Source organism: Nelusetta ayraudi, unplaced genomic scaffold (genome assembly GCF_046127955.1).
Source record: "Nelusetta ayraudi isolate G7.1 ecotype Tasmania unplaced genomic scaffold, CSIRO-AGI_Nayr_v1 ptg000060l, whole genome shotgun sequence".
Lineage (NCBI taxonomy): Eukaryota > Metazoa > Chordata > Actinopteri > Tetraodontiformes > Monacanthidae > Nelusetta > Nelusetta ayraudi.
The window spans coordinates 1796637-1814458 of NW_027466110.1; the positions used below are offsets into that span (position 1 = coordinate 1796637).

Here is a 17822-nt window from a genome sequence, read left to right on the forward strand (position 1 = left end):
AGGTGGTTCACATGGATTAGGTTTCTTTACTCTCCCAGTGGGCCTCAGAACTGACAGGAAAGGAGGAGCAGGATATAGTGTATAATAGTCAACACTCACCATCATAATCTTATTTCCCCTAATTATAGGGCATGAAGTAAATAAATGTAGATACTGAATGAATTTATGTAGAAAACAAATGTATTTGAATAAGTACACATTTAAAAATTGTGGATAAATTTAGTATTTACTTCTTTTTATTATGGACAAATTATCAGAGACCGTCACCATTATGTTACTAGGTATTGTTGTACAATGTGTCACATTGCAACAAATGATCAGATCTGTACTGTAACCTTCATGGGTAGCCACAGCCAATCATCTACTTCCATCTGACCCTATCCTCTGCATCCTCTCTTCTTACCTCAAGTCCACTCTCTCTACAAGCATTAATCTCCTCTTTGCTCTTCCTCCAGCCGTGGTATCCTTCTACCCATATATTCCCTGTCCCTTCTCTGGACATGTCCAATACGTCTCAGTCTGGCCCCTCTGGCTTTATCTCCAAAACATCTGCTCTAAGGTAAGGGACTAACTTCTAACCCTTTTCATTATATGAGGTGCATGTGCACAAAACAATCAGAGTCACGCACAATGAACAGGGTGGTGACCTCCTTTTTGCATTGTGAACTACACGTATATCTGTCAAGCGGATGACCTTATCACAATCTCATCTGCGGCTTCTCTGATTACAACTCAGATCAAGTCACACGTCTTCTCTCGCCGCAGGTATAAAAACTCAGAGTGATGCAGTTGCGTTCAGCACAACGTCTCCTTCCCGATACCTGAACGTTGGAGTGGAGAAAGTGACAATGGTAAGAAGGATTTTCTTTCCCCTTTAGCATTTTATGTGTCATGAATTTTAGATATTCGGGTTGATTTTTGATTATTCTTGGTCATTTTCTGTGTTGCCTCCCCTCTGCAGCGTGAATGTATCTCCATCCATGTGGGCCAAGCAGGGGCTCAGATTGGCAATGCATGTTGGGAACTTTACTGTCTGGAACATGGGATCCAGCCTGATGGACAGATTCCTACTGACAAAACTATTGGAGGTGGTGACAACTCCTTTAACACGTTCTTCAGTGAGACAGGCACAGGGAAGCACGTTCCCAGAGCTATATATGTTGACCTAGAGCCCACTGTGATTGGTGAGTAATAACTTGTAAGTATAAAGCCTAAAATTGCACCTTAGCTTAAATGAAAATCACCACTTCATTGCAAAAGTAGATAATTTGGGGAATGAATGAAGAGTCTTACTCACGGTGGTGTCATGTTGCAGATGAGGTGCGCACAGGAACCTACCGACAGCTGTTTCACCCTGAGCAGATGATCACAGGAAAAGAGGATGCTGCCAACAACTACGCCCGTGGACACTACACCATTGGAAAAGAGATCATTGATATGGTTCTGGACAGAACTCGTAAACTGGTGAGAAAAGATGAGGTTGTGGCAGCTATTTAGGAGCTAGTGATTTATTTGTATTATGCTTTTGAAAAAAATGTTTTACAGGCTGATCAGTGCACTGGCCTTCAAGGGTTCCTCATCTTCCACTCCTTCGGTGGAGGCACTGGTTCAGGTTTTACCTCCCTGCTGATGGAGAGACTCTCTGTTGACTACGGGAAGAAATCAAAGCTTGAGTTTGCTGTGTATCCAGCACCTCAGGTCTCCACAGCAGTGGTGGAGCCTTACAACTCCATCCTGACCACCCACACCACCCTGGAGCACTCTGACTGTGCCTTCATGGTGGACAATGAGGCCATCTACGACATCTGCCGCAGGAACCTGGACATCGAGCGTCCGTCTTACACCAACCTGAACCGTCTCATCGGTCAGATCGTCTCCTCCATCACGGCCTCCCTTCGCTTTGACGGAGCCCTGAATGTGGACCTGACAGAGTTCCAGACCAACTTGGTGCCCTACCCTCGCATCCACTTCCCTCTGGCCACCTACGCCCCGGTCATCTCCGCAGAGAAAGCCTACCACGAGCAGCTGTCAGTTGCTGACATCACCAACGCCTGCTTTGAGCCAGCCAATCAGATGGTGAAGTGCGACCCCCGCCACGGTAAATACATGGCCTGCTGTCTGCTGTATCGTGGTGACGTCGTACCCAAAGACGTCAACTCTGCCATCGCCGCCATCAAGACCAAGCGCACCATCCAGTTTGTGGACTGGTGTCCCACAGGCTTCAAGGTGGGCATCAACTACCAGCCTCCCACTGTGGTTCCTGGAGGAGACCTGGCCAAAGTGCAGAGGGCCGTGTGCATGCTGAGCAACACCACAGCCATCGCCGAGGCCTGGGCCCGTCTTGACCACAAGTTCGACCTGATGTACGCCAAGAGAGCCTTCGTCCACTGGTATGTTGGAGAGGGAATGGAGGAGGGAGAGTTCTCCGAGGCCAGAGAGGATATGGCGGCCCTGGAGAAGGATTACAAGGAGGTTGGCACTGACAGTGTTGGGGACGAAGATGAAGGAGAAGAATACTGAGCGACATTAGGTCTGCATAAGCGTTCAAAAGTTATAAAAGCAATTATTTGGATATTGGATTGTAGAGATTGGTAGTAGGGCATTTACTTTTTTGGAGCAAAAAAATATCTCAATTGTCAGAATAAGTTAACTAAATCACACTTTGGGAAATAAAATAGAAGAGTGGAGGTGAAAGTTACCTTTTACTCTATGAAATTTAAGTTTGTACTGTAATTGATTGAGTCACACACTAAATAATGACGGCCGTCAGAAAATCAATCAAAGATATAAACATCTGGACTGGATTTTACAAAACGTTACATAGGGTAAAACCCTTGTATTCCAAGCTAACTCCTCTTGCTGTGGGCCCCTTTCTGCTGGGCTGTGTTAGACCAGGAGACTTTGACAAAATCCTCCCCTTTGTGCACCTCCCCCCTCTATCCCCTCCATGTGGAATGTAAGTTATGAAAGGGCTCCTATGTCAGCTTCTATATACTATTCAGCTGTGACTCTGTGAGCGGGAGACAGAGAAAAGAACAGGCCCGGTCTGTGCCTAGTGCTGTTTATGTAGTTCATACCCCAACAGTGGTCTGCAGCAACATTCAGATTCCACTTACGTATAAATCAACGGGAGCACTACTGAAAAATGGCAACAAGTCTTCAGCAGATTTTTTTTTTTTAAGAATCATTAATGTTTTAGTTGCTTCATTTCCAATGTAATGACTCTGTGTATTTGGAGTTATCTGATTAAACTGGAATCACACGCACTACAATAGCATTTGTGTCATCTTATCTCATAACCACATCATATAAACAGACAATTCAATGGTTTTCTTAGTTTAATACTGAATAAATAGTGGGTTATTGCTTTTAGAAGGTTATTGATGTGTGTTGCACATCACCACAATAATTCACTCATCTCACAGTCCTTGTTCATTTCCTGCTAAAAATCCTCAAATTACATTTATAAGGAGAAAGGTTATTGACATGCACTGTGTCTGTATCTGATTGCTGCGTTGTACCTGTCATCTTTTACAGCATCAGCACTGCAATTTCTCAGCACTGAAGCCCAACACAAATTTCCCTATTTGGTACAGTTAAGTGTACTGCATGACATCATATTTTATCTATTGCATCGCATTATATCGCATTGTAACACACCATATCATGTTGTAGAGCATTACGTAGTACCATGTTGTGTGGCGTAGTGTTTTGTCTCCCGTCATATTGTATCATCTTATACCATCCAGGATCGTATTGTATGTTATGCCGTTTTGTTCCAATCAAATCAGTTACGTATTTTGTTATGGTTTTACATTATCCCAGGTTGTATGGTATACTCACGGTGGCCGAGAGCTGCAAACGCGCTGCAAACACAGAAACGAGCTGCAAGAGAGAAACGTTGCAAATTTACAAAACAAAACGGATGTGCATCAGGCCACTAGGGGCAAACCGAGGGATTGACCCACCCTAGAAAACGTTGAATAAAGGAGCACTCTTCCCCTTTAGCAACATTTTTTTTTTTTTTTAATTAACCCATCTACGTAGCTAAAGATAGTGGGCTGGTATTTATTTTACTTTTTTAAATTTGTGTTTTTCGTGCCAATTTTGGCAACGGCCAAACTAAAGTTGTTATCCGTGTTGCTAACGTTAGCCACGGCAACAACTTTCTATACCCGGAGGTTGTGACTGTATTTAATGGTGGTTAGAGAGACGACAAACGAGTACAGTACAGAGAGGACAAACTCAAATTAGCATCATATGTACACTCGGGCTCTCTCCCTCTCAAACAACAACCAAAGTCCCTGCTATCATTTGCTACGTAAATCCACGCCACCTCCCAGTGTCCCCTCTGTACTGCGCTAACCTCCGTTAAATACAATCACAAACCCTGGGGTATCGAAAGTTGTTGCCGTGGCTAACGTTATCACTGATAACGTTATCACTGATAACGTTACTTTGGTTTGACCGTTGCCAAGCTTTGCACGAAAAACACAATTCAAAAATAAAATACAAATACCAGCACACTAACATTACCTTCGTATATCAGTTATTTTGTAATAATGTTGCGGACGTGGGAAATGTACCCTTTTATTGGACTTCTTCCACCTCTACTAATACAGAGGAAATACATCGATCTCTCGGTTTAAAGAGGGACCGATCCCACAGGCTTGGTCAGTCACTCGGTTTGTTGTCCTCAGTGGCCTTTGTGAATTCGTAGCGAGTGTGCAGCTCTCGGCCACGGTATATTCTCCATGCATTCGCAATCATAACTAGCTTGGATTTATGAGTGTAATTCAACTATATAAACGCTTTCTACAAAACATCTCAAGTGAGAATGCCATGAGAAAATATAAGGAGCTATTTAAGCCTCTCCTTTAAATGTCAAACGGAGGAGAAAAACAAACTAGCCGTGGCAGATAAAATGACACTGAAGGGAACAGCCTTCCCTCCTTCTCTCCGGGAGAAAAAAAAAGAAAAAAAGAGCTGCAGCTTCCTGTTGCCAGTGAGCTGTGCAGCTGCGTACTTTGCACTCAAACCTGCCCCCTCCACATCACAGCCCGCCTGTGTATATAAACGCCGGCTCTCCCTCCCTTCCGCATTTCTTGCCCAGTGTCTGAATCCTGAACGTCGGTCAAGGGACGAGCAGACAAAATGGTGAGTAGCAGCACTGCCGATGACGTAGCTCTAAAATTTTAGCCCTCGCTTTCATTCTGCCTCCCTTTGTCGCAGCCTCTTATCGCTACACGGATTAAATCGCTGCGCCTTTTGTGCTCGCCAGGCCCTCTACTGCCGGCTGAAGGTTATGCGCTTATGCGCACAAAAGGAGCCCATGAGTCAGGTTTATAAAATGAAACTTTCAGGCCAAGTCTGCTGTGGGAATTCAGGGAAATGCGGAACACTTGCTGTATGGCTACAATGGCCCACAAGTCATTTCTGCATTCTTAGATGAAGTAGGTCAGATGGCAAACGACTCCGTTTAGATGTGCTTTGTCATTTTCATTCTTTGTTTGATGACCTTACATCTGCACAAAAAACAGCTGCTATCATATTGTAAAGGAGCATTGTCTTTAGCGTGTAATTTGAACAAAGAAGCGCACGGCAGTCTCGGCAAGAAGGAACTGGGGGGGGGGTTCAAGCATGGAAATGGGCAGACAGAAGAGGAGGAAAAAGGAGTGGTCAGGCCCAGGCCCGCTGGACTGGCTGTCTCAGCCATTATGCAGCTGTTACAAGTTTTTGGTTTAGGAGAGATGGGTGTGGGGGGGGCGGGGTGGGGCTGGTGGTAGGGCGGGGGCTGACTGTTCCACAGAATTGTGCAGTTGGACAGGATGGGGGAGGAGAGACACAGAAAGGGGGGGGGGGGGCATGAGGAGAGGGAAGATATACAGGGTGGCGGATTTTTTTTTTTTTTTTTTTTTTTTCGGCTTCTTGAAGCATGGCCTTCCTGCCTGCCACATAATGCCTTTGTGCTAATCTTCTTCATAGAGGAAACTCACAGGATAAGGGGGAGGTTTTCCTTTCTTTTTCAAAACCACATTTTTCTGTTGCGCAGTTCAATCCATATTTGATCTCACTTGGCTCTCGTCTGGTATGACTCATGAAGTTGACTTTAGTCGGTCTTGCAGCTAAGCCTGCAAATGCTGCCTTGTCATGCTTCAGAGGGGAGAGGGAGAAAAGCTCTGCCATTATCCCCACTGCTTACAGAACTTTCTTTTTTTTTTCAACATATGTAATGAACTGAGAGCCAACATCATACCTAACATGGCCATGGTATTCTAAAAGCATTGGCACCACAGGACATATCAAAAGTATTATTCTTTTAATCCTAAATAAAAACAATTTCACCATCTTGAGCTTAAACGGATGGCAATCCGCCACTTGCTGAGACAGTTGGAGGTGAAAGCCTGTAGCACGAGGCAGCGTGCACTTTGTGGTTACAGTGATAAAATATGGGCCTTACTCCCTCCCTCATTGCCAGTAAGGATTGGTTGCGCAATGGTCCGTAAGGAGCAGCTCATCCAGATATGTGCAGATCAACTGCATACAGATGGTTTGACTATGAACGATTTTCAAATAACATTCCAGGGCTTTGCAGTAAAAGTGTATTTCAGCTTCCTGGAAGATGAAAGCAGTGTTAAAAAAATATATATATCTAAATCTAAATCTAAAGATCAGATGTCAGGCTTTAACGAAGCCCCTCTCTTTCTCCCTTGTCGACAGCGTGAGTGTATTTCTATGCATGTCGGCCAAGCCGGAGCCCAAATGGGCAATGCCTGCTGGGAGCTTTACTGTCTGGAACATGGGATCCAGCCTGATGGCCAGATGCCAAGTGACAAGACCATTGGAGGCGGCGACGACTCCTTCAACACGTTCTTCAGTGAGACAGGAGCAGGGAAGCACGTTCCCAGAGCCATCTTTGTTGACCTGGAGCCCACTGTGATTGGTGAGTTGTGTGCCATCGCTGCATGAACATCGAAATCAAGTTTTACAATCAAACAAATGCATCAAGCAACATAACGTCAAAATCCACCAACCAAACTGAGAAGACTTTTCCAAGTCTGATTTGCAAAAGATTAGACACGCTCTAACAAAGGAGACACTTTAACACTGAATTACATTAAATGTTCTTTCACAAAGACGGTTGCCTCAGTCTTGTCTAATGCCCATTGATCCGCAGACGAGGTGCGCACAGGAACCTACCGGCAACTGTTCCACCCCGAGCAGCTGATCACAGGAAAAGAGGATGCTGCCAACAACTACGCTCGTGGACACTACACCATTGGAAAAGAGATCATTGATCTGGTTTTGGACAGGACTCGTAAACTGGTGAGAGAATACACTTCAAGTGAAACACATCTAACAAAAAGGACCAGGATTCGTATCATTGCATTTACCTTGGAATAAGCCACCTAATACTTTAGCATGTTAAATATTTTTATGTATTTTTTTTATTTATTATTTCAGGCTGATCAGTGCACTGGCCTTCAAGGGTTCCTCATCTTCCACTCCTTCGGTGGAGGCACTGGTTCCGGTTTTACCTCCCTGCTGATGGAGAGACTCTCTGTTGACTACGGGAAGAAATCAAAGCTTGAGTTTGCTGTGTATCCAGCACCTCAGGTCTCCACAGCAGTGGTGGAGCCTTACAACTCCATCCTGACCACCCACACCACCCTGGAGCACTCTGACTGTGCCTTCATGGTGGACAATGAGGCCATCTACGACATCTGCCGCAGGAACCTGGACATCGAGCGTCCGTCTTACACCAACCTGAACCGTCTCATCGGTCAGATCGTCTCCTCCATCACGGCCTCCCTTCGCTTTGACGGAGCCCTGAATGTGGACCTGACAGAGTTCCAGACCAACTTGGTGCCCTACCCTCGCATCCACTTCCCTCTGGCCACCTACGCCCCGGTCATCTCCGCAGAGAAAGCCTACCACGAGCAGCTGTCAGTTGCTGACATCACCAACGCCTGCTTTGAGCCAGCCAATCAGATGGTGAAGTGCGACCCCCGCCACGGTAAATACATGGCCTGCTGTCTGCTGTATCGCGGTGACGTCGTACCCAAAGACGTCAACTCTGCCATCGCCGCCATCAAGACCAAGCGCACCATCCAGTTTGTGGACTGGTGTCCCACAGGCTTCAAGGTGGGCATCAACTACCAGCCTCCCACTGTGGTTCCTGGAGGAGACCTGGCCAAAGTGCAGAGGGCCGTGTGCATGCTGAGCAACACCACAGCCATCGCCGAGGCCTGGGCCCGTCTTGACCACAAGTTCGACCTGATGTACGCCAAGAGAGCCTTCGTCCACTGGTATGTTGGAGAGGGAATGGAGGAGGGAGAGTTCTCAGAGGCCAGAGAGGATATGGCGGCCCTGGAGAAGGATTACGAGGAGGTTGGCACTGACAGCGTTGGAGACGAGGATGAAGAGGGAGAAGAATATTAAAGACCCAAATGCTGCATGAGCTCTTTCATCATCCATTCCAAGTGTTATCGAGATGCAACACATTCCCAGAAAAGCCTGATAACCTGTGGTGATGATTAAACAGTGCCGTCAATAAAATGGTCTCCTGAGCCTTTATGACTTTGTGATCATTTCTGTTTCAGTAGCCAGGTATTTTGAATTGCTAGCATGTAAGGCTTTGGTTTTGCCCTTGACCTAATCATGAGCCAGCCAAAATATACAGTGGAATAAATGGTTCATCGAGCCTAAAAAAGAAAACTATCCATTACAATGAGCAACTCTAATAAATTTTACATACTTGCTATGTTTGACTGACAAAAGATTCAAAGGCTTTGGGCTAAAATGCAGCGGTTTGTAAGACTTGTTTTTATTTCACCACATTTAGAGTTATGCAATACAACATAAAAACTGACAGGATTGACGGGTTTAGAAGGAAAGGTGGGTGACTAATGACTTTTCTAGCTGGGGAAGGAATTTGGATGTTAGATGGTGTGACCGATGGGCTTCAGGTTCATAAAATGGCTTTGCCGTTCAGTCTACTACATCCATCAGTGCTGTTACAATGTGCATGGTCCGTTGATGCAAATTAGTTTTGACTTTAATGTCAGAATACAGAGAAACTAATCAGCACATGACTTTAAACTAATGTATTTTATTTTATTTTTTTTTACCTCACTGACTTATTCGGACTTTGGCGATTTCCCTGCAGTGCACTCCATCAGCCACTAGATGGATGCAAAAATACCGGCAAGCGATGACATAAATGGCGTGGTCCAAGACACCATGTCAGCTAAAACATGATGTTCCAGTTACTGATTCACCAGGTGATTGATTGATTGATTGATTGATTGATTCGACGAGTCACAAGACATCGTGTGCTGACGCAAACATTTGTAATAAGAACAACTTGCCATTAATATGACCTGAGTAGAGTAGGTGGACCTAATGTTATTGGGTCACGCGTCCCAGGTAAACGGTCGTCCTCGGCGGTCATTTCCTCGGCTTCTTTCAGAACCTCTGCTGCTACCGCCCGCCCGGCTGCGCGGCGTTATCGTAGAGCAACAGGCGTTTCATGGCCGTCGGGCTGCGGCTGCCAGTCCACCCCCCCTCCACAAAACACTGGCATGTTCTCGACGCTCCATTCCTTCCCTGCCCCACAGCTGACAGTGACGTAGCAGCGCGGCGGCTTTACCCGCTGCCGCACACGGCTGGTAACGAGAGCTCACACAGTCCGCCAAGTGCCCCACCATACATACATACACACACACACACACCCGGTTTGCGGGCACCGCGGGACGGACTCCGCAGGGCTGTGTCACTCCGCCACAATCTAGAGCCCCGCCAGCCGCTGCCGAAGCGCTGTTTGTCTCTGGAGGGAGGAAGGAAGCACCGTGGGGACTGGTGGGGAGACTCCCCGGGTGACTGGTCACGTAGCGGCGGATTAGGAGGGGCTGTGGGTGCGTCACATCGACCCGGTCGTTGTCGCTTCTCCGGGCCGCGAACCAACAGCTGAGCTGACCGGTGAGTAGGCTGAGGACTCGAACGGTGGCGGTGCCCGGTTACCGCACCAGCTACAGTTAAACACACCCACACACTCACCGTTTGAATTACGACAGTCTAACCTACCGACAGTGGATATCGCGTCGTGTAACGGTAAACGGTAAACTAACGGTACACGAGTGAATGTGCGCAGCAGTCGCCGAGAGACAACAAAGTGGCACCGGGCCGTACAAGTTTGTGTAGGCCCGCTGTGTTTGGTCCGCAGCAGTTGTCAGATGCCTTGCAGCTAGAAATAACATAGTAGTAATACTGGCGTGAGCGCATGTCTGTTCCCGAGTGGGTTAAGAAAGTTAATTTTAGTTATTTCAGGGCACTTTGGAAATACCCTGGAGCAGCGTGACTGTCTGGTAATATGATTTAAACGGTGGTTAGCATGCTGCTAAAACGGGACTGTTGACAGACGTGTTCCAATATTCCCATTAAGTCACTACAATATTTTTTAAGGGCACTCTTCATTTGCTGCATTTGCAAAAGAATAATAATTAAAAAAAAATACTTGTAAGACACTTGCCTACAGCCTGCACATCATACTTGACGAATAAGCTTGTGTGTGTTTACTAAGTGTTTGTTTAGATACATTTAAAACGACTAAGCCAGGGCCCATCAATCACCCCCCCCTCCAATCGATGATAGAGAGATGACAGGATTTTGGACCGTGTTGTTAAGCTAAATCCTCGAGGACAATAAACCCATGCTGTAGTTCTGCAGGTGCTGTTGAAATTTATTGGAGTTTCCGCTTATTGAGTGTATTACAAATTCATTTTAATGCACTCAATTTTCGAATCCATGAGGCGGTCGGTAACAATCACGTGTCAGCTGAAACAATGAAACACTACCAATGTGACAGTCTGATGAAGAATTACGTTATTGAATACCTATAAATGCAGTCATATTAACACAGAGGAGCTGATAAGATTTGCTTATTTAACAGTGTTTTATCTTAAACAACATCAACAGATACAAGTAGCAGATGTAGAGGTTCAGGCAGGTGAAGAAAGTGAAAGTGTGGTCGGAGGTGAATCATCCATTAATGAATGCCTCCATTCCAAAATAGGAACTGAAACATGACCATAACGCACACTTGACAAGGTTCCGGTCTGTAGAGTGTTAAACTTTCTGAGGTGACATAACGCATTCCTTTCCTTCCCTACCACTGAGAGTGCCTGTTTATCAGACAAAAAGCGAATGTTTGTTTTCCTTTTTAGGATTTCAGCGATATCGGGTTTCTCTTTGCTTTACAGGAGGAGACAAACACGAGAGTGCTCAGTCTAGACTGGCGTTAGTTCTCAGAGGAGAGCTCAATTCTCTTTTCCTTGCAGGAGTGTCCCTGTGAAGAGAAACAGCAAGCGGCATGGTGGATTACTATGGCATACTGGGAGTCCCCAAAACAGCCTCCCAGGATGACATCAAGAAAGCGTAAGTATCAAGAAGTGTTCAAGTATTCTTTAAATAAATCCTTAAGACGTGTACCTTAGACCGGCTGCTGAATGGGTGTTTTTGAAATATACGTTTTTAACATCACTGTTTGTCATTAGTTACAGGAAACTGGCGCTGAAATGGCACCCAGACAAAAACCCGGACAACAAAGAGGAAGCGGAGAGAAAATTCAAAGAGTTGGCCGAGGCCTATGAAGTCCTTTCAGACAGTAAGCGTGTGCAGTGTTTCTTTTTGAATATGCATGCACATAAATAAATGTTTGTGTCATAGCTGGTAGTTAAACCTGCACGGACACTGCTGAGTCAGCCACTTCAGAACGCTCTACACATATTGAATCTGTAACAGACAGTTTTAGAACAACAAAATCAAAAGATATTCTGGAAGGTTTAATTGTAAGAGTAGTAATAAGAATTGATTTATTGTATTTTGCTGCCTTTTTTCTGATCCTCCAATGTCCTGTGATCTTACGTTACAGCGAGTAAGCGTGATGCCTATGACAGATATGGAAGTGACAGAGTGAGACACACAGGTAGATAAATAAATAAATAACTAAATTAAAAAAAAACAGCTGCAAAGAGATATTCTTATACTTCCTTTCCCCTTTTGGTCACTCTGGTTCCTCTGACCCTAATGACTTTAATTCCCAGGGTCCACCAGCTCAGACTATTCATCAGATTTCCCAGGATTCAGTTACACATTCCGCAGTCCAGATGAGGTGTTCAGAGAGTTCTTTGGTGGTCAGGATCCCTTCGCCAGCTTCTTTGGTAAGTAACTCACGTGTTTTCCAGTATCACTTTTAGTTTCATTTGTATTAGTCCTGTCTGTGCTGCAGTTCTAATTCAAGACAGCAGTGGGAGTTCAGTGTGCCAGGAAGTCTCACCCTTTCCATTCCTTCTCTCTTTCAGATGACTTCTCATCCTTTGGTGGGTCATCCTCTCGACTTGGGCCGAGTCGTTTCTTCTCCTTTCCCTCGGCAGGAGGTGAACACTCACACTGTCTACAGCGAAGCTGTTTATCATTGAACAGGCAGTTCTATGATACATGCTTTAACATACGGTTTGGTGGCCACCGAACCACAGTGTATTTACTTTCAAAATCACTTTTTCAGAAAAAGAAACAAATTTGATTTCATTTTCTCCAAATCATTTTTTTTCTCTTTTAGTTGAATTCACCTCCTTTTCGTCCTCTTTTGGCGGCCTGGATGGGATGGAAAGTCTGGGAGGGGGAGGGATGGGCAACTTTAAGTCCGTCTCTACCTCCACTCGCATCGTAAATGGCAAGCGCACCACCACCAAGAAGTACGTACGTAATAACTTTTTTTGTAGAACTTTTACAATGTAATGGCAGCGTTGGGCAAATAGAAAATGTTCAGTATTTATTGTGCATGTCTGTGTTTTGGACATATAATATTTCAGCAATCATATATGTTTCTGCATGGTTCTTGCCCACAGGACGAAGGAGAACGGGCAGGAAAGAGTAGAGATTGAGGAGGACGGAGTCTTAAAGACTGTCCTCATTAATGGTAAGAGCTCACAGACGCTGACATGAAAAAGTAATTGATCCTTTTTTTCTTCTTGTATTTGATCTTTTCTCAGATCAAACACTTTCAAACAAGCATCCTGCTTCTCAGCGTCTCGTAAACAACAAGCGGCGCTCTCTCTCAAAGGAATCCAGCAGTCGGATGCCACCTTTGAATTTTGGAATAGCGGCATCCTGGAAGGACGACGCACATGAGCCGCGCTCAGACTGCCTGCCAAAATCCGAGTTTTAGCCCATCCAGATTGAAACCGGATGGTTGTTTTGCAGTCTGAACAGTCACAAATCACATGTCATCGGTCAATAACGTGGCCCAGTCTGAACAGAGCCAGAACCCATTTGGACACTTGCTAAAAACAGCGTGGACAGTCAGCCCTAAAAATTGGATTTGAGAAGGAATCTGATTTGCCTTAGTGATTTTCCTGCGGCGCCGTGTTGTCGTTCCCAGGTGTGGAGGACCAGATCGCCCTGGCGCTGGAGCTGAGCCGACGGGAGGGAAAGACCAACCCGCCGCCGCAGCCTCCGCCGCAGCCTCAGAAGCCATCGATCCACAACAGATCGGCGGCGGAGCCTGACAGACACCGGGCCGCCACCCAGCCGGGGTCCACCCACCGCTCGTTCAGCTCCGCCCCCTTCTTCAGCTACGCCACGGGCAGCGAGGAGGACGAGGAGGACGAAGACCTGCAGATGGCGCTGGCGTGCAGTCTGTCGGAGATGGAAGCCCAGCAGAGGGCAGCCGCCACCGACCTGATAGCAGGTGCTCTGGGTGGGGGCGGAGCCAAGAGATACAAAGCTGCTGTCCACAAAAAGAGCAGGGTGGTTGAGATTACCACGGAGAATGTCGGTGGGAATGAGAGAGTTGTCTCGGAGGAGAAAAATGACGAGAAGCGGTACAGAGTGAACTTAGGGCCAGGAGGGAGAATTGAGAAGGAGGTGGAGAAGGAGGAGAAGAAGGAGGAGGTGGGGAACGCGAGCGGGGAGCCAGGCTCCTCCTCCGAGTCGCCCACAACCTCCAGCAAAACGCAGCTCAGCAGCGAGCAGGAGTTCGAATGCGTCGTGCAAAACAGCGAAGGCAGGGCGAAGAAAAAAAAGAAGTGCGGTTGCAGTGTTTGTTAATGGTGTGTGTGTGGGTGTGTGTGTGTCTCTGGGATGCCTTATTATCAATACTTAACTGAGTGTTGCCTTGCCAAATGTATTGTAACGTGATCGGCCTGACGTCTCCCGCTATACAGTGCCTCAGATATGCCGACGTCCTAGCGCTGAAGTCTCAGGTTTACGAGACGACCCGTAAACCTGATGAAAAGTTTACAGATGCCTTCCCCTAATTTCAAGATAATCAAAAGTTTGTCGCGCGTCACTTTTGAGCAGTCATTGAACAAAGCCAGGAGATGCAGAAAGCGTAGCGTGCCTGGATGGTTAGTGGGTTAGTAGGTTAGCGGTGATGGGATTAAGATTAAGAAGGGGTCGAAGTCTGCCCGTATCAACTGACGTCTGATGGTCAGAGGTCCTGTTTTGTTTTTTCGTTTTTGTTTTTTTTTTTCGACTAAGAATCTGTTAGCAATTTGACCCTGGTCAAGCAAAGTCCCAAGGCAGTGAGTCTGAAAGTGCTGCAGTTTGAGCCTCGAGAGAAATGATTCAGTGTTCAATACGTAAGAGTTTGACAAGCAGCACCAAGTCTAAGTTGCTTTGCAAATGTCATAAAGCAGAAAATAAAGGGAGGATAGTTCCAGGATATTAATTTCATTCTATTTGCTCAGCATCAGTCACTTTGAATGTCTGTATTTTAGATGCAGCACACTAAGGGGCCATTTACACGGAGACAGATTTTTAATTTTTTGAAACCGCACATTTTCGAAAACGCTCTCGAAAAAAAAAAAAGCGTAAAGATTTTCCCGTTTACGTGGAAATGCTGGAAACGACTGAAAATGATGTAGTACCTATGCCAGGCCTGGTGTGGCGCCGTGACTCGTGGGGTCCTCGCCGGGTACCTGGTGCCCGCGGGCACCGTGTTGGTGACCCCTGACTTGAAGACTTAAAAGGCTGACTAATTCAGCGGGTTAAAGCTACAGTACAGTGGAAATGTGCCTTTTTTCTTCTTCTTCTTTTAAAAAAGGAAACGCTTAGTTTGATGTAGAGAGGACGGTTGTGATCTATCTGTTAGCCACCGAGCGACTTTATATAGCAGCAGAAACACAGCAGGGCCTCATCTTGTAATTAGCGCCCGGCCTGCACGGCTGAACCGAACCAGTCGTCTGTCTGAGACACACCTCCAGCTCAAAGGGGCCCTTTGCAGTGTCACGCATTGACTTCAATTACAGGCTGTTTAGATAAAAATAACACGTTTCCACAAGGCAGGGCCTTCATTGTAGCTCCAGCACAAGGGCAGCTTTTCAGTGGCGGTGGAATAGAAGTGCTAGGAGTACGTAGGAAAGGGTACTTGGGCAGTGTTTTCAGGTTGTTTCACAGCCAAGGTGATTGAGTTTGACTGCATTCTAATGTTGACACTAATTCAAGCTATTTAGACACTGACACTGATGCTGCATTGCTACCGTGGTACACAGGTGTCACTGAGCAACACGCCACTAATTACTGGGGACGCTGAACTGAATGGCGACTCTTTTTTTTTTTTTTTTTTCACTTGTGCTGACAGTGTCGTATATTTGTGTTATTTTTAATTTGCGACGCAGCAACAAATGTTTCTTCACTCTGCACTGTGGAGCGTCACTGGCTAACAAGCTTGACTGAAAGAACCAGAATGAACAATTTTGATTTAGTTGTGTCCTTTTACTTATTAAACAAATAGTAAAGGAAAGGAGCGACTCCTAATATTTGCTTGTATTTTTTTTTTTTGTAATATATTGAAGTGCCATTTGTTTTTTTGTCGATTTTAGAGTTTTGAAACAAAAATAAAGAATAAAGACGTGAAGGGCAAATGGAATCTCTCACATTTTATTTTCTCTCAGTATAATATCCAAGCTATTGACTGGTTCAGCTTTTCAATACTCTGTCTTCACGTGCTTAAAACAATTAATGTATTAATGCAATTTAAACTTTTCTGCCCTGACCTCCCTGCTCACCTCGGCATCCTCCACGCTCAGCCCTTCGTGTCTCATTCTGCAGCTTCCAGTTTTCTCCATCAAAATTTCACGTTCATGCATATGCTTTTGAAATATTATAGCTTGGCAGATATTTTTGTGCCCAATCAAAGACCTTAGATGTTAATCAGTATCCTACTTCCTGCTTCCTGTTTCAGACTCAGACTTCGAGGCCTTCACAAGCTAACCAGATTGGCTCTTGCTGCTATGTGCCCTAGCCCTGCGCTGAGGTAAAGAACCAGTGTGAACCTCAACCACCAAACACGGTCCTGTCGCCACTCCCTGTCCCCACCAGCACCTCACTGTACCTCAGATTAGACCCAACCTCTCCTTTCACACACAATCCCAGCAAGTGAATCCTGTAGTATTTTTGCCCTGAACACAAAAGGGTAACATGTCCTTTTGCGTCTGTTCTTGCAGGTCAAAGGTCAATTCCCCATGATGCACTTCTACTTTATCTCTAACATCAACATGGCTCCTACCTACCTACCTTCTTTTAATGGGTAGACAAAAGATTAACAATTGCAAATTGCAAAAAGTTGTAAACGCGCAGATTGTTACTGTGTACAATGGCCCGTTTGACTGTTTGGCTGGCAGTGTGTGTGTGTGTGTGTGTGTGTGTGTGTGTGTGTGTGTGTGCGTGTGTGAGCTTGCACAATGTAGCTTGTTCTGGAAGTGAAAAACTGGAAACGTTGCTCTCTTTGAAAGATAATTACGTAGCTCTAATCATTTGTGCACTGACTGACAATGTCTGAGATGACTCCTTTTAATTTAATTAAGTCATATTTAAAACAAATGCTTTGACAACCAGAGAAAATAAAGCATTTCCTGCTGATAACTCTTAATTATTTGTGCTACATGGTCTTTGTAAGAGCGAATGTTAAGATTGATGCTTCAGTTTTATTGGTAAAAAATGGCAGTTCAACAGATGCCCTATGGGGGCATTGTTGCGCAAGTCTAACATTTCAGTATTAGCTGACAACTATTGCAGTATTTTTAAAAAAGTGTTTAAAATTATTGGGGGAAAAAAAACATAAGCAATTTTACAATGTAAAGAAAGTGCTTTGTACTGACATTTGTTTTTGAAAAGACATACATTAGTCTCTGTTGCTGCGTCACGTCACAAATTTATTTAGGTCAAGTCAAAAATACATTTTTATAGGTATTTTATGTCTGCTACATGAAATAAACACAATGATCAGAGTGAAATATTTACAGAAGCCACAAGGCCGCACATGGACTGAGACAATAAAAGTACACCTGAACCAAAATTAGTGTGCAAAGAGATGCAACTGGGAGGGGGGGATCGGGGGTTGCACTCTGTCGGTCATGTACAGCATCTGTTGCGCAAAGGACCAATGCTGAAGGAGAACAATCATGTGGTCAAGGCAAACACAAGCCTCCTAAAAAGAAATGATCTGTAAGTAATCAACACACACACACACACACACACACACACACACACACACACACACACACACACACACACTGGAACTGGGTGTTTGCAGTCAACCCCAGTGGAGTAGAGAGTAAAATCAGTTCTCTGGTTGGGGGTTTCTGAGAGTCTGGTAAAATTGGAAATAAAATAACCATCAATAACTATCCTGTATTTGCTTTTTCCTGGAAACCACCTTTATCTGTGGCCATGACAGCTGAAAGACTAAAGAAAAACTTACTACATAATTACCATCGTTGCAACCACTAAAGAGTGTTTTGGTATTTTGTCTCCAAGCA

The 17822-nt window shown here is 45.2% G+C and overlaps 3 protein-coding genes across 8 annotated transcripts; all 3 read left to right on the plus strand.

The window, feature by feature from the left end:
* The first annotated feature begins 833 nt into the window (after nt 1–833).
* Nucleotides 834–3119, plus strand: LOC142897433 (tubulin alpha chain-like). The gene is made up of 4 exons (XM_076039775.1): nt 834–851; nt 962–1184; nt 1316–1464; nt 1546–3119. Exons 1-4 carry the CDS (start codon nt 849–851, stop codon nt 2518–2520), a joined length of 1350 nt encoding a protein of 449 aa, XP_075895890.1. The 5' UTR covers nt 834–848; the 3' UTR covers nt 2521–3119.
* A 1883-nt stretch (nt 3120–5002) lies between these two features.
* LOC142897431 (tubulin alpha chain) lies at nt 5003–8570 on the plus strand. The gene is made up of 4 exons (XM_076039772.1): nt 5003–5157; nt 6721–6943; nt 7178–7326; nt 7465–8570. The coding sequence occupies exons 1-4, from the start codon at nt 5155–5157 to the stop codon at nt 8440–8442; spliced, it is 1353 nt and encodes a 450-aa protein (XP_075895887.1). The 5' UTR covers nt 5003–5154; the 3' UTR covers nt 8443–8570.
* Nucleotides 8571–9163: 593 nt separating this feature from the next.
* Nucleotides 9164–17763, plus strand: dnajb2 (DnaJ heat shock protein family (Hsp40) member B2). Of its 6 annotated transcripts, XM_076039780.1 has the most exons (11): nt 9634–9981; nt 11340–11436; nt 11556–11665; nt 11933–11986; nt 12105–12221; nt 12363–12437; nt 12620–12755; nt 12909–12979; nt 13442–13750; nt 16247–16318; nt 16509–17763. In XM_076039780.1, exons 2-10 carry the CDS (start codon nt 11372–11374, stop codon nt 16273–16275), a joined length of 966 nt encoding a protein of 321 aa, XP_075895895.1. In that variant the 5' UTR covers nt 9634–9981; nt 11340–11371; the 3' UTR covers nt 16276–16318; nt 16509–17763. The 6 variants fall into 6 exon arrangements, with proteins under 6 accessions (XP_075895894.1, XP_075895893.1, XP_075895892.1 ...); XM_076039779.1 differs by lacking the exons at nt 9634–9981; nt 16247–16318; nt 16509–17763 and adding an exon at nt 9164–9284 and having other exon boundaries at nt 13442–16240; XM_076039778.1 differs by lacking the exons at nt 9634–9981; nt 16247–16318; nt 16509–17763 and adding an exon at nt 9174–9284 and having other exon boundaries at nt 11262–11436; nt 13442–16240.
* The last annotated feature ends 59 nt before the right edge of the window (nt 17764–17822 follow it).

What these genes read in the sequence shown, in the direction of transcription:
- LOC142897433 (XM_076039775.1), top strand. An exon ending in CCTAGAGCCCACTGTGATTG is followed by an intron (nt 1,185 to 1,315) that starts GTGAGTAATAAC and finishes GTCATGTTGCAG; the next exon opens with ATGAGGTGCGCACAGGAACC. An exon ending in TGGACAGAACTCGTAAACTG is followed by an intron (nt 1,465 to 1,545) that starts GTGAGAAAAGAT and finishes AATGTTTTACAG; the next exon opens with GCTGATCAGTGCACTGGCCT.
- LOC142897431 (XM_076039772.1), top strand. An exon ending in CCTGGAGCCCACTGTGATTG is followed by an intron (nt 6,944 to 7,177) that starts GTGAGTTGTGTG and finishes ATTGATCCGCAG; the next exon opens with ACGAGGTGCGCACAGGAACC. An exon ending in TGGACAGGACTCGTAAACTG is followed by an intron (nt 7,327 to 7,464) that starts GTGAGAGAATAC and finishes TTATTATTTCAG; the next exon opens with GCTGATCAGTGCACTGGCCT.
- dnajb2 (XM_076039779.1), top strand. Translation starts at nt 11,372, where the DNA reads ATGGTGGATTACTATGGCATACTGGGAGTCCCCAAAACAGCCTCCCAG. An exon ending in CTATGAAGTCCTTTCAGACA is followed by an intron (nt 11,666 to 11,932) that starts GTAAGCGTGTGC and finishes CTTACGTTACAG; the next exon opens with CGAGTAAGCGTGATGCCTAT. An exon ending in TCCCTTCGCCAGCTTCTTTG is followed by an intron (nt 12,222 to 12,362) that starts GTAAGTAACTCA and finishes TCTCTCTTTCAG; the next exon opens with ATGACTTCTCATCCTTTGGT.